The sequence below is a fragment of the Aaosphaeria arxii genome (assembly GCF_010015735.1).
Source record: "Aaosphaeria arxii CBS 175.79 unplaced genomic scaffold BU24scaffold_12, whole genome shotgun sequence".
Classification (NCBI taxonomy): Eukaryota; Fungi; Ascomycota; class Dothideomycetes; order Pleosporales; genus Aaosphaeria; species Aaosphaeria arxii.
Window position 1 is genome coordinate 103,840 of NW_022983485.1, and position 15,122 is coordinate 118,961.

At 49.8% G+C, this 15,122-nt stretch overlaps 4 protein-coding genes across 4 annotated transcripts; 1 reads left to right on the plus strand and 3 right to left on the minus strand.

Annotated features, from left to right (window-relative positions):
* Nucleotides 1-28: 28 nt before the first annotated feature.
* On the minus strand, nucleotides 29-2,311 carry BU24DRAFT_427843 (uncharacterized protein). The gene is made up of 3 exons (XM_033529323.1): nucleotides 2,079-2,311; nucleotides 1,726-2,011; nucleotides 29-1,678 (listed from the first exon to the last, which is right to left on the minus strand). Exons 1-3 carry the CDS (start codon nucleotides 2,225-2,227, stop codon nucleotides 188-190), a joined length of 1,926 nt encoding a protein of 641 aa, XP_033378163.1. The 5' UTR covers nucleotides 2,228-2,311; the 3' UTR covers nucleotides 29-187.
* A 351-nt stretch (nucleotides 2,312-2,662) lies between these two features.
* On the minus strand, nucleotides 2,663-4,112 carry BU24DRAFT_427845 (mitochondrial deoxynucleotide carrier). Its single transcript, XM_033529324.1, has 3 exons — nucleotides 3,974-4,112; nucleotides 3,831-3,883; nucleotides 2,663-3,765 (listed from the first exon to the last, which is right to left on the minus strand). The coding sequence occupies exons 1-3, from the start codon at nucleotides 4,004-4,006 to the stop codon at nucleotides 2,886-2,888; spliced, it is 966 nt and encodes a 321-aa protein (XP_033378164.1). The 5' UTR covers nucleotides 4,007-4,112; the 3' UTR covers nucleotides 2,663-2,885.
* A 227-nt stretch (nucleotides 4,113-4,339) lies between these two features.
* On the plus strand, nucleotides 4,340-6,007 carry BU24DRAFT_427847 (Clavaminate synthase-like protein). The gene is made up of 2 exons (XM_033529325.1): nucleotides 4,340-5,750; nucleotides 5,868-6,007. The coding sequence occupies exons 1-2, from the start codon at nucleotides 4,506-4,508 to the stop codon at nucleotides 5,964-5,966; spliced, it is 1,344 nt and encodes a 447-aa protein (XP_033378165.1). The 5' UTR covers nucleotides 4,340-4,505; the 3' UTR covers nucleotides 5,967-6,007.
* Nucleotides 6,008-7,913: 1,906 nt separating this feature from the next.
* BU24DRAFT_356986 (multidrug resistance protein fnx1) lies at nucleotides 7,914-10,072 on the minus strand (the record flags this gene model as incomplete). Its single annotated transcript, XM_033523924.1, has 4 exons — nucleotides 7,914-8,420; nucleotides 8,610-9,294; nucleotides 9,352-9,767; nucleotides 9,827-10,072. 4 exons carry the CDS (start codon nucleotides 10,070-10,072, stop codon nucleotides 7,914-7,916), a joined length of 1,854 nt encoding a protein of 617 aa, XP_033378166.1.
* Between the last annotated feature and the right edge of the window lie 5,050 nt (nucleotides 10,073-15,122).

Here is a 15,122-nt window from a genome sequence, read left to right on the forward strand (position 1 = left end):
TTTAAAGAACTTGAGAACAGCGCAAGGTGATAGCATGCTTGAGGCAATTTGACATGCACAATAAGTTGTTTCATCGTGGATCACAAAATTCAATATATGTCGTCAACTTTGAGAAACAAGATAGATGATCAAGTGGAGCTCGATCATCTTACAGTACTGGAACTCATGCAGCTTTTGCCAAAATTCTTCACTCTGACGCTTCTTCTTCATCGTCGCCAAACTCGACGCCGTACTCTCCGCACACATCCCAACGATCGCCGTTAGCGGACTTGCTGACATATTTGGTGAACCGCAGAACGCCCTTATCTCTCAAGATAATGCTCACATTGTTCCAGGCGGCAGGTTGGGAGAAGAGAACCCCATCATCTTCCTCATCCACAGCACTTTTGTAAATCGCCGGATCAGCTTTTGCCTTACGTCTTTGACCAGCACCAGTGCTAGTCGAAGGCTCTGTAGCTCCAGTGTCCGTTTGATCATCATCATCTTCGCCGGCCATGTACATCTCGTAACCTCCAACCTCCTCCTCAGGCTTAGGTGCTTCAACAGGCGCTTTGCCATTGCCTTTACTGGAAGATCCATTCTGCCCCGACTCATCTTCCTCTTCGTCAGCATTCTCCTCCTCATCTCCCCAGCCTTTGCTAGGTGTGATTCCAAGGCAAACTTCCAACTGCGGGTCCTCCTCTTCGTAGGCAGTGGCAAGTGTATAATCCATACCGCGCCTAAAGCGTCGTGCGTAGATGTTGCTCTTCGTGAGAGTTATCCCAGTGACAAGGGCTATCCATTTAGTAAATGCCGGATGCGGGAATAGGATGTCCACCAAATCGTCGTAGGGGGTCATCTTTTCGGTGTCTGGATACATGGTCTCGGGCAACGGAACGGCCTTACGATAGAGGTATCGCTGCTTGTGCGGTGGCCTTGCAACACCAACCTTAGATTCCTTGTAAAATGGGTTGGTAGGTAAGCTCGGCTTTGGCTCATGATCCTTCGACTCGATGTATTCACGAAGTCGAGTGGCGAATTTCGGCGAAAGGAATTCAGCCAGTCGAAGCGAGGATTCATCCGAGAACATTCCTGATAGCTCCTCCACGGTATCTGGTGTTAGATAGTTTGGATTCATATACTTGATGAGAAAATCAATTTCATCCGCAGTGAGCTCGTCATTCTCCGAGTTTCTGATAGCGTCCCAATTCGGATTGTCAACCCAATGGGCTTGTGGCTCATCAAACACGTCGGCCTTTCCACCCTGAAGTTGCGCTAATGAGCTGCGCTCTGCGAGCTTCTCTTCAAATCCTTCCTCATAACCTTCCTCTCCCTCTTGAGGAATGTGGAACCACCCGCTGATGGCCATGCGAACTCGGCCACCATCGTCCTCCTCCATTTCTTCTAGGCCTCTCTTGTAAACCTCTTCAACATCATGAAAACTCTCACCAGGCTGTACTGTGAAGAAGGAAAGTTGGTTCCACGCTGGTGGGATTGAGACTGTAAAGTCTGGCTGTGGGACTTTGACTTCGTCCCCGCTCGCAGTTTTCAGCTCCTCTGTGGGATACAAACGAAGTGCACCACCCCATTCAGGCTTCCATGGGCGATCCGGGTCAAGTAAATAAAGGATCCAGCTTACACGACGACTTCCAATAACATCATCGTGGCACAGAAGATGGCAGCCCGGTGTATATACGTTCTATGTTTGTCAGTTTGGCCTCCTCAAAATACACGGTTTGAGCATACCACTGCCATGTCCGTCTTGACGCCGCTCAACGGGCCGGAGCCGGTTATAGAGGACAAATATTTACGGAACGCTGAAGAGTATAACGAATCGCGGAGTTTCAAAAGGGAAGGCAATCGGCTGAGAGCAGAATCGTCGAGTCCATCGAGGTTGGCCAAGTCACCAGATTGGTGGATCTTGTAGATGTCCGTCTCTTTTGGCGTGAAAGATATGTTCTCGCGAATTTCGTTACGCACATTGCGGAGGAGGCTATCGTTCACTAGGTCTTGGATGACGGCATGCTTGTATCTGTGAATTGCACGGAATGTCAGATGCAGTCAGCCGGTTGCACTTGAGGTGGCTGCGCTGCACGTACGGTTGCGATTCGGCATAATAATCAGTGTAGCTCTTGAGCACCTCACTGGCAAACAGACCAGTGCGGAAATTCTCATGCGCCTCGTCGTCGGAAATGGCACGTTTCTTTGAGCTACCATTGGTAGGAGCGTCGTTCTTACGCTTCACCATGTCGAAATAAGCAGTGTCGAAAGGGAACGGGGTGGAAGAAAGTCGAGAAGTTGGGAGCTCGAAATTTTTTTTTGAAGTCGGGTTTCTGGTAACAGCCAAAAATCATGCCACAATGGGTTGAGAGCTCCATCACCCACCGCCCAAGCTTTTCTCGTTATCGATAAAGGTACAAGCGTACCGTACCTAGCACGTACTATACTCCACGCCATACGCTCCAGCCCATCCATAACTATATCCATAATCATATTCATATCTTGGTATGGTCACAATTATATTCATAATGATATCCATATGAATACCCGTTCACTTCCCTCTTCCACCATACAGTCCGTATTCCATGCCCTTGCATGACATGACCCGATGAATATGTACCTAAGAACTTGATGATAGATGAACACTACCTCAGGAGGAATAATTTGAAATCATTGATCATTTCTAGTCAAAATTTTAAGGGCATGTTCACCTATTTGCCTATTTACGTCAAACTTCTCGGAAACCATATGCCTCGCAGCTTCACAGATGCAATATATACCGATCAAAGAAACCCCCCCTCTCTAGTTCTATAGATGAAGGCTGTTGTACAGGAATAGCAGGCAATGTAATGGCCGTTTACTGATCCTAGGGAATACATGAATAGTTATCAAAGCGAACGCCTGTCTCACTCCTCCAACTTCTCTTCAAGAGCTAACAGGGCGTCCATGGTTCGCTCGTACGTCCACATGGTCACTGCGCTGGCAGGGGCAGCCTTGAGCAAACTCACAGTCAGACCACGGTATAGACCTCTCCTACCCTCGTGCATCCATATATGCGCCAGGGTCTTCATTACGCCAGCGTAAACGGGTATATTCCTATGCACATATTTCAATCGCATCGGACCTTGAACCTGCAGTCGCTTACGGATCGTGTCGAGCGGGTACACGGCGGTTTTTGCTAGTACACTTGCGACGATTCCTGCTGCTGCATCGGAAGTTCCAAATGGCAATGGCAGAGCAGAGCTCGCTGCTATAGGCTTCAATCCTTCATAGCTGGTGAAGAACAAGCCCATGTAGGGCACGATCTGGCTGACGCCAGCGCCCAAGCCACGAAAAAATCCCTTTGGCCCTTCATGCGCTGCTATGTGTCGGACTGACGCCAATATAGAGGCGTACACCCGATCGGGTCCCTGGGCGGCGAATCGTGTACGGAGTAAATCTAAAGGATAGGTGGCAGTCGTCGCAACCGCACCCGCTGCAGCGCCAGCGAGGAAAGAGTTTGCAGAGGCTGGAGGAGTATACGGGGCAGGAATAGCATCAAGGACATGAGAAACGTATGTGTATGCAGAGAACTGGATGCTTCCGTACGCAAGATACATTGCTTCGGCAGGAATGTTCCCCTTCCATAAGCCCGTTAACCCCTCTTCGCGCAGGATATGCTTGAGTGTGCCGAGGGTACCTTTGTATACAGGACCATTGATGTTGCGAACACTTAATGGGTCTGAGAGGGAGTGGACCTGGAGCTGCAGGCGGATCTTGATGACGTCGAGGGGAGCTATCACGAAACTGCGAAAGTGGAACATTAGATCGCGTGCTCAATGATGAGGGGAATGGAACGAAAAGGCGCATACCGCGAGACAAGACCTGCGACGGCACCAGCGACGGCCACCTGTCTTTGAGAGCCCTAGATGATGAAATGCCATTAGCTACCTGCACCTGTGACTGCGGTGACCTTCACAAAGTGGTGCTGGCTTTGATGACGCATATCGCATACCTCATCCTTGAGCTGTGAGACCCCTCCAGACATGCGCCTAGCGGCTCCTTACACGGGAGTTTTCGCGCACTGCGGGTATCAGGCCAGGTACCCGCTCAATGGTACGATGTAGTCCAGCTGTGTGGGGGAGGAGGGGGAGGAGGGGGCTGAAGGGAATGGTTTCGAGAAAAGACCCCCGGTAGAGCGGAAAAAGTTGGTGTTTACAGTACAAAGCACCTCGGTTCACAGGATGGCGGCTTTTGGTAGTTAAGGGAAAGGAACGGTAATACACGACTACACCACCACACCTAATAACTATATTGTTCGGCGCCCACAACGAAGGGATTTGATATCTCGGTCCTCTCTCTCCCCCTTTCCCCCCCCCACACACAGAGTGCGCACATCATATAGACCGGTGACCAAGCGCAATTCTGTTCATTCAACGTGCTGGCAAAGCAAACCCAGAAGCCGATCTACAGCAAGAGGCACATACCTAGGTACTTGCGGACATAGGCTCGCGGGTTCTCGTATTCGCCCGAAGCTTCGGACCGTCATGTCTATCAAAATTGCAGCCAGAGTGGTCAGACTTCCTCCGCGACTGCTGCTCCGACAGATTACACGCCCTGCTTACCCGCAGTGCAGTGCTGGCCCGACCTCATGTCATACGAGAGTGCCATACCGTCAGTTCTGGCGGAGATCTGGCGCCGCTGCGCAACCTGCACAGCATGCACATGCGGAACCAACAGAGGCGGACATTTCAATTCATGACAACACGAATATGGGGCAATTGGAGGGCGCATCATCCAACCATGTTACCATAAACATAGACGGCAACTCCAGAGTCTTTGACAAGGTCTTCCTGCGCGATAGTTGCACTTGCCCGCAATGCATGGATCCTGACAGCAAGCAAAAATTGTTCCAGACTTCCGACATTCCACAGGACATTGAAGCTTCGTACCGCACCATAGAAGATCCCGAGAAGGGGCTCCTGGTCGAATTGGAATGGTCCAAGGATGTTCCACATTTCCAGCCCGGGCATCGAACCAGGCACTCAATGGAATGGTTGCGCAGAGCGCTTGATACAGAGCTGCAACTGAGAGGCTGCGTTAGGAGTGATGATAGAGTCATGTGGGACAGGGAGAAGATTACGAAGAAAAATAAATGGGTGGACTACAATGAATACATGGCGGAAGATAAGGTGCTCTACGATTCCTTGAGCCATTTGAATGACTACGGGCTACTCTTCCTCAAGAATGTTCCTGAGTCAGAGCAGTCCGTCGTTAACATCGCCGAGCGGATAGGGAACCTCAAGGACACTTTTTACGGACGTACATGGGACGTAAAATCCAAGCCTAAAGCAGAGAACATTGCGTACACTCACCAGTTCCTGGGCCTCCATATGGACCTCTTGTATACCTCTAACCCCCCACATCTTCAACTGCTTCATTCTCTTCGAGCACGAGCACCGAGAGGCGAGTCCTTCTTCAGTGACGCCTACCATGCTGCTCAGCTCCTGCACCAACGCTCCCCGTTCCACTTCCGTACCTTGTGTACTTTCCCAGTGACATATCATTATCACCACACCAACTTCCATTACCACTACACCCGACCGACCATCGAACTTCATCCATATCCTAAATACAGCGAACCCACCAATCTGGCCATCAAGCGTGTGAATTGGAGTCCGCCATTCCAGGGTCCATTCGAGGCGCGCATTGGCGGTGAGAACCAAGCGGGACTGAGGAACTATCTCGCCGCTGCGCACGAGTTCGAGAAGCTACTGAATGCAGAGGAAAATCTGTATGAGTACCGATTAGAAGAAGGAGAGTGCGTCATATTCGATAACAGGAGGGTTCTCCATGCTCGACGGGCATTTGATGCGGCAAAGGGAGAGCGGTGGCTAAAGGGGGCCTACGTAGACGACGATGTTTTTTTCTCCAAGCTTAGAGTTTTGGAAGAGAAATTCGAAGGTCGTTGGACTGCCGAGGGAGTGATTCGACCTGCCGTCATATAAGCTCGACCAGTGGCATTGACATTTGTTTGAAACTGTCAATGTCGTTTCCAGCCTGCACGAGGTGGTGGTTGATTTGAAGCTTCATTCGGACCATTTCCCAGGACACATGCGTCGCCATTTGCGAAGATTAGTCCCAGCATTGATCCAGTATATCCCTCCGATTCGATAGCTGAATTCATGTTTCTCGCCCTCTTTCAAGGGAAGACTGCCTTGGGCAACGTGAAGTCACCTTCTCGCCCATGATTGACCTAACCAAAGCAGCAGATGCCCAGTTCCGGTCACGCAGCTCCACTAATATTGATGATAAGTAAATGCCTTCACATGGACGTATACAAACCGTATAACACCATCTCAGGACCGTTGCTCGACACCATCACGCTAGCCATATGCGCCCCATAACGCTAAATGCATGTCATAAATGAACTCTCTGCTAAAGCTCAACACGTTGTTCGCTAAAGTACGTCCCATGAACATACATATCCCAACAACTGCCCCCCCCCCCTCTCCCCCCAAGCAAGATAAGCAGCACCATTACAATGTCCACACGTAACTTATCGATTCGCACGGCTTACTTTCCCCACCTCTCACGTTCAACCCTCACCGTTTGAGGGAGCATCCAGAACAAAGATACTGCATGCTATCAGCCACAAGCTGCAGACTCATGACGCACGAGCAAACCTTCATACTTTAGACTTGCACGTTACCCAGAGGCTGCAGATCCCCGCACGATCAGAACGGTCAGTGTAGCCACTTTGTCTCCCCGCTGGCCCACCTGAGCACCAAATGTTCTCGTTGACCATCCATACTGTTTGATCACAGTCTACTCCAGGTAATCTTCAGTCAATTCATGTCTGATGCACCATTTCCGATGCAATATAGTTTGAGAGATGTGCGTCAACGTGTAACTACCTGTGCTCAAAAAGCGTTTCATTCCAGCGAAGATTATAAGGCCCACTACATTCCATGTGGCGAGTCCGAGCAATGCGGCGCGACCGGTGCTCGTAGACGGCAGCATCCAATTTACACAGATGCGGTCGAGATAATGTACGATCCCTGCGCGCACATATACAGTGCGTCTCCACAGTGGACAGTGGTGTAGAGCATTGGCAAGGTCAAATAGTGCATGCAATTCATATCCAGATCCATTGTTGTTGTTGTTTGCCTAGAACCTAGGCCTTTGTTCGAAAGTGATTCGGGCTTGTTTGATATTGGACGTGGCGGTCCTGCAGGGGCGGCACGGAGATACGCGCGAAGGAGGAGCGGAGGGATTGTCAGTGTGGAAGGAGGCTGGTTCTACCTCGTAGCATCTTCGCGATCCTATTCCTGATCGTGCTATATCCCGCTTCTTCCTGCCGCGAGTGATAGCGATGCATTGGCAATATTGTGAGAAGTACTCCGTACTCCCTTGCGTCCGTGAGTGTGCTGGGGTTTTCGCTGTGCCGTTGTGCTGGGTTATTGAGGGCGTGGGATGAATTTGGATTCCGAGTGGGTGCGTGCGATAATGAGGTTGCAGTTGTAGATACCAACCCAATGGAATATCGAACGAGGATTCTCGAGCAGTGTGTTACATTGTAGTGGTGCTTACAGAATGAATACCTATTGTGAGATCAACGATATTAGGGCGAAGAGAAAGTATGAAGATGGTTTCAATCAGCTTCAGAGATAGATATGTATGTAGTAGAATGTGACGATAATTATAATGATATGGACTTTTTACCTAGAATACCTGATACAAGAAACCATGCTGCCAATCGTTCGTTTGTATAGCACCTCCAGAGCCGGGAGGAAGACATCATTCCTTCGGGGTATAATGTGATGTGAATGATGATGACGATGCTCTACATAAACCTAAACTTGTCACCGCGATGCAACACAAGGAAAAGAGAAATAATAATTATTCGTCCCCACTACTGTTCGAACATCTGGGGAAGTGAACTTTTCACATCCTCAAACCACAGGATCTTTCTTCTCCGCCAGAGCAGGATCACTGGCGGCTTCGACGTCGGTTGGCAGATTGGCCTGGTTGGATTTCTTTCTTCTCTTCTCGGCCTTTGCCTGCTCACGTTCCAAACGTCTTGCTTTTTCTTCCTCCAACCCAGTCTTTGTCTCCTCATGTTGCTTCTGTAGCACATTCTTGGTGATCAAGAGACTCACGGCCAAGCCCGCGGCCGAGAAACAGACATACATGATCCACATGGTGCTCAGGGATTTCGAAAATGCATATCGCGCTACCGCCTTCTCGTTGTCTGGGAGGCTTTTGATGAGACCCACGCTGGCGCCGGCCGAGCCAGCACCGAACGCATCGGCTACCTGCGGCGGAAGCGTGGACCGTAGAAGCGGCTGGTACGTCTCGATGCGATTCTGGAAAATCACTGATCCGACGACAATGCTGATGGCAGAGCCAAGATTGCGCACGAATCCAAAAGTGGACGTAGCTGTGGCGACGTCCCTTTTCTAGAAGGAAGAAAAAAAACTTCGTTAGCCAGGGTGCCAGGCAAGGGTTGAGATGAACTGGCTTTAGGGTGTCGAGATCTAAAGCCCAGGATTTGCCGCTAAGCAACGGGTAAGAGGGTTGGGTGGGTCAGAGGCAGGCTGGGCTGGGAACCATGGAAAACCCACAAAATAGGAAACTTTGTAACTTACCGGAACAAGACTTTGTAGCGCAATGAGTGGTGATTGGAAGTTAGGTCCAACACCAATTCCGCCTATGATTTGATAGATGATGATTTTGGCCCAGGAGGAGCGCGGTCCCAGGTCGATAAACAGACCGAACCCAATGGTCATGAATATAAAACCGAACCAAATGCAGGGCAGATATTGTCCAGTCTTTCGTATGAAGATGCCAGTAAATGCCGACAAAAAGGAAAGAGATATGGCCGTAGGCAGTAGGTATACGCCGGAAAGTATGGGAGTCGCTCCAAGCACGGCCTGGAAATAGAGTGGCAAGAAATAGGATGCAGAGATGAATACGTATGCGTGGAAGAAACAAGTCCCGAGCGCGGCCAGGTTGGAACGTTGCGAGAAGACGTGGAGAGGCATCAATGGAGACGGCGCAAAGCGATATTCGATGATGAAGAACAAGCCGATGGTGATGGCGCCAAATACGATCAAACAGATGACCGTCGCAGAGCTCCATGGGAACGAAACGCCCCCAAACTCAAGTCCAAGAAGCAGCATAATCGTTCCAGAAACCATGGTGAACGATCCAAGCCAATCGACCGCCTTCAAGCCTTTGCCCAATGGAGTTTTCGGTGTATGAAGATCCAAGCAGAACAGAACAATGGCAAAAGCCACTCCGTCCAAGGGTAGATTGATGTAGAAACACCACCTGAATTGATGTCAGCATAGACAAGATTTGCAGTCCGCTTCAATATATATACAGTACCTCCATGAGACCTTTTGAGTGAAGGCGCCGCCAACGACGGGCCCCAGAGATGATGCCAATGCCCAAACACCGCCGATGATACCAAAGTATGCCCCCCTCTCTCGCATTGCGAAGAGATCAGAAATGCAAATGTTCACCAGGACAATCAACCCTCCCCCTCCAATACCTTGTATGACCCTGGATGCTATAAGCATATTCATGTTCACGGAAACAGCTGCCAACAGCGAACCAATGAAGAAGATGGCATTGGTGACGAGGAGAATTGGCTTCCTCCCAAAAATATCTGATACTTTTCCCCATATTGGGGTAGCGGCTGAGTTGGAGATCAAGTATGCGCTGCCGACCCAGGTATAGCCAGAAGCGGAGTTGAAGTGTTCAGCAATTGTTGGAAGAGCTGTAGTTACAATCGTGATATCCTAGAGAGAAATTATCTGTCAGCCTGTGCGAAACCATGCCTTTTGAGGTTTCCGCATACCAAAGCAACCAGTAACACAGAGATGCCCAAACTCAACATTATGAGTGTAATCTTGAGCTTACTCCGCTTCGGCTTTTCGTCGTCAGGACCTGGCGCATCGGTAGGCAAGTGTGAGTTTGCGCCATGGCTCGCATCTTCCCTTATTTTTTCATTGACTGTCAGGGGTTCTGCTGAATCGACGGGAGCTTTATCAAATGTAGATTGGCTTGTGGTATTCGATGCTGGCGGCTGCGGATGGATGTTCATGTCCTGGAGGATGTTCGGCGCGTTCGTTTGCGGTTGTCGGTCATCAGGATGTGCCGGGGTCGGACGCACGTCGTCCATTGACTGTGGCGGATTTTCAAGTGACGATGAAGGAAGAGATGAACTCATGCTTCAGGGGACGTGGATGGCGGTCGTGAGGCCAGCATGTGAACATGTTCGGAAGTCAGAACATTTTGCGCTGTGTCGCTGGAAGAATACGAAATGTTTAGTTCCATGACGGCATTGAAATTCGGCGTATTCGGCACGCCGAGGCAGCGATGACGGCCCAGGGGGTGCGATGCACAGGAGTCAAAAAAGTATCACTAGGACCATGTGCAGCAACAAATTGGTAAGCAGGGCGTAAATGGAGTTTAGAGTCGCCAACATGTCAACGCACTGGATAGAGCATGAATATCAATCATTGAGTTTGTGTGTGTAGTTGAACTTGATGCGGAAGTAATGAGTGATTCGAACGACGGTGGTACAGCAAGAAATGGAGCACGGCTTGTCGTCAAGTGAATGAAAACAAATCTACAGAATCAGTCCATTCATTACCTGGTTGTTGGCTAGGAACGAGTAGTTAATCCATACTTGTACGGAGTACTTTGTCCTTGTTCATATGACTCAAGAGTACGGAGTGAAAGTAAGAGTTCATACTGTGTAGATAGAGATGCAGACCACTCAGATCTGATCACCAATAACTAGTCACTCTGTAGGCACGTACTACTTGTAGTCTTGTACTGTGTAGGTCACCGGGCATGCATGCAGGCATTCAATTCGCGTAATTCTCCTACACCCATTGCTTGGGTTTTCCACTTGGCGTGGGGAAGGGCAGAAGCCAAGCGATTAACGCCTCGGTAGATCGCTTTGTTAAATTGTGAAGCCATCAGATAACCAGGTGCTTGCTCTGCCTAGGTTCGGTAGGCAGATATTATTGTGATTGTTTAGGGATAATGACTATGAACACGAAACACCTCATCTTTGGTTTTGGACCTTTCCCCGGAACCATTTGGAAATTATACAATGACTGTCTGGTACATTACATGCATCGCGCTCGGTGATCGTCTCCATTTGGAATGCCGCTGTTCGTTTCTCTGGTTCTAACATTCCGCCTGCTTCCTCCGTTGGGATGCCAAATTGCGGAGCATTATTGTTGATTGTGGGGTGCAGCACATTCATTGTTTACCAAAACAAGATCTCGACGAATAAACATGGAGGACGCATAAGTTAACAAATAGTAATTCAAAGGCAGTGTGGCATGATTTTGAGGTTTAGCACGATGCAACCAACTTGGGCTGTTCCCGGGTGGTAGTCATAATTCAGGGTCCTCCTAGAGTCAACCACGATGGCAACCTTCACTCTTTTCAACTGTGCTTATCGAATAGCAGGACCTAAAGGGACGGGTAATGAGGCTCATTGGGGATGTTGGGGATGTTGGGCTACACTGGCTTATGTCCAAGAAAGAGCTTCCGAGCTGATGAGGATGGATTCATCGTTCTCGCACCCTTAATGTGGAGAGGTATGGGTACCCCGGTGGACGATCAAAGCATCGAGATCCATCAGAAAGGGAGCAGGCAGCTTATCGAGGACAATGATGTCGCGTCCTACTTAGTAGTTTTTCTTCTGCCCAATGATGGCTACCAGGGATTGATGTTGGATGGATCTATTTATTGTAGTTGCTTTGTTCGGTATGGTGGCCGCAGGTTCCATGGAACTTGGCTCTCTCAACATCCAAAAGTGCCTAATCAGGGCGTTGCGTCCTGGTGTCTACCTAGTTGCTCGTACCTTCAAATGGTTGAGTTGGGGCCTTGGTAGAGAGGGCGGATCGAGGGGGAAGATCCCACTATTCTTAGGAGCTGAGCCAAAAGAAAGGACATCTTGGTGAAGCTGGGGCACCTTGCTGTACCGAACTGTATTGTACTCCGTCCTGTATATCCATTCTAGGGTTACCTCGTGACCGTGTTACGTAGGGTACTATGTAGTATGTATACATACTCGTACAAACATACATGAATGATGAAATGATACGGAGGGTTGTATATACCAGGCGGAGTACGGTGTAAGTGTTGGTGCATGTAGTTAATGCATGGATACAGGGTTCGAGGAGGGGGGTTCTAACCTCCTCGGTCAGCAGAAAAGAGGAGAAGCCATGGTGTTGAGGAGCACCTAACCAAGCGTGCAGCGAGCCTCGTCAATTGCCGTCAAGAGTCATAACCAAGATCCATAATGCTGATAACCACAGATAGAAGCCCGTTGGTGCGTGCCTATCGTGTTGGAGCTACTGTACGTGCTGTCCGCGAATTCGTTGTTAAGATTACTGGGGGAGCAGCAGTTTGGTGGAGTGCTGAGAGGCTCAGTATCCCGTATCCCCGCACGTAGTCTCCAACTTACGTGCCAGTAACTCTTAGCAGTAATGGTGAGGTTGTTAGATGCCATTCATGCAGCAACAAGCAGCGACGTTCCGAAATTACACGATCCGTATGTGCTAGGCGCACGATGGCTGAACAGGTTCCGAGCGATTCGAATGGGTCGGCCGGTTCAATGGCAACATACTAGGTCGCCCGAACGGGGCAACGGGAGGCAATGGGGGGCAAATGGTATGGGGCAACACAGGGTAGACCATTCAGCAGACTCCAGAGTATAACTCTTTACCTACAAGTAACTAGAGACTTGAGCAGGGAAAGATGCGACGCAACCCTTCACGAACCACGCCCCGTCCACCCATCCATCCACCATGCATCTTTCCTACATACACCGAACTGTGACTGTGTTTGTAAGTGGAGAGATACTGTACGGAGCCTATACCAGTACAATTGGCAGCGGGCTTTTAGCGTTCTGTGTGGTCACTCGTGTGTGCTGTAGGTATGCAGGAAGTGGAGTGGATCACCAGGCCTGGGCCTCTCCTATTTCTTCTTCTTTTTCTCTTCCCTAGCGATGCCATGCTTTGCCATGCTGGGTGAATCACTAGACAGGACAGGGCAGGGCAAGGGTAGAAGACTACCGGTAGCTTCCAGATGGGCTCCGTAGAACCCCTACCCTGCGATACCCTGCCCTGCCCTGCCTTGCCCAAGGCCCTACAGGCTACGCGGTTACACCTAGTGACAGGTATGACTGCACCAGTGCGCCTACAGCTGTACAGAGTACATACATCCATACTGTGTAGTTACAACTTACCACCGCCATAAACCGTTGGATGCTGCCCTACCTTGTTCCCCATGCCATGCCGTGCCAGGCCATGCGCTGCGTTCCCTGTCTGATGGCGATGATTCGAGAGTCATTGACGACACCAGCGGCATACACAGTAGGTACATAGGCAATTACTCGTAGGTACGAGTAGATGGGTAATTAGGTGTTTTGATGTGCACCACTGCTTGCTTCTGCTTCTGCAGCTACCGCCGATCATCCGAACGAAAGGTGAGTCTATCGGTATCTAGGTGCACCTTGCATGTCATCAGGCCCTCCCCATCGCCCGCCATGCATGCTCCCCCTTCTACACAGTATGTACTGGCAATCTCGCCTCGTTGCCTCTTTCCCTCGGTTAGTCGTGGAAGTGGTTCTGCGAGGAGAATACTCCGTCCATACTTGTGTGTCAAATTGGCGGGACCATGGCACGCATGGGCAAAACGCTCGCGACCGATCAAGTGGTGCGGGCAGCGGGACTGTCCGGTATCCCCCTTTCTCTCTCTTCAACAGGCGTAACCTTCTAATTGGCGTCATTAATCATCTCCCGTAACCATAACTACCTGTAACCAACCTAGGTAGGCACGGTCATAGATAAAAGAAAAGAGAGAGGAGAGCGGAAGAGAAGAAAAAAAAAACCACGGACATGGCACGGCCTATATTGCGGTCTTTGGGACGCCACGGCTCGGGATCGTTGTGACCATAGGTACCTAGGTACTCATACTGAGCCCAGAGATTGAAGAACCATTAATGCTTTGCCTACACAGTAGGTATTCTTCCCATGTCAATTGCTGTTTGAAACCTGCGAGTTTAGTTGAGTAGTGTGATGAATTGGTTGGTTCCGGCCAGTTATCGGTCTGACGTCCTCCCTCAGTCATGAGGAGTATACAGTAGTCGGTCAGTCATTCAGCCAGTCAGTTGGATATATACCAGTACCCAAGGTAATAAACCATGCCATGTCCATGTCCCTTTGCTTTTTCAATTAGTTTGGTCGAGAGGGGAAGAGCTAATTAAGTTGATCAAGTTTGGTCTGTGTAGCTTAATGTATCTGTGTGGTTTGCAAGTATTATTATTGTATACCTAGGTAACTACGGAGTATCTACTTGATGTGTGTGAATGGGTACACAGAAGAGTAGTGGAGGATGAAAGATGAAAGAGACCCGGGAATGTGGCCACCCACTACCACCCACTACCACCCATTACCATTACCATTACCATTACCATTACCTAGTAACCACCATTAGTTACCTATTCCCTAGCATCTACTACTTAGTACTTAGTCCTACTAGTAGGTAGTAGTAGTAGGTGGGTGGTAGTAGTAGTAGTAGTAGTAGTAGTAGTAGTAGTAGTAGTACCAACTGGCCTGGCCTAGCGAAAAAAACCCCGCAAGCGTCCGCCTCTTTTTTCGCTCTCACACGCGCAAGCAACAGTGCACGCACGCACGCACGCACGCACGCACGCACGCTGCACGCACACACACACAGACATGCCCACACGCAGACCGAAACCTTCCCTGTCCAGTTCCAGTTCCAGTTCCAGAGTCCAAAACCCAGACCAATCCGATCCCATCCTTCCATCCTACCATAAGTCACTTACCCATATTCTACCCTATTACCCTACCCTAACTACTCTCCTCCTCCTACTCCTTCTACTCCTCATCCTCACATCCTTCCTCTTCTTCTTCCTCTCCTCCTCCTCCTCTCAACCCTCCACTATTCTCCCACTCTCGGTCTATTATCTCTCTCCCTCTTCTCTCCCCACTTCTACTCCCACTCCCACTCCTATACTACTTAACTCTCTATCCTACTCCGCTCTCTTACTCTCTCTCTCTCTCTCTCTCTCTCTCTCTCTCTCCCGTAACCCCCTCCACCTC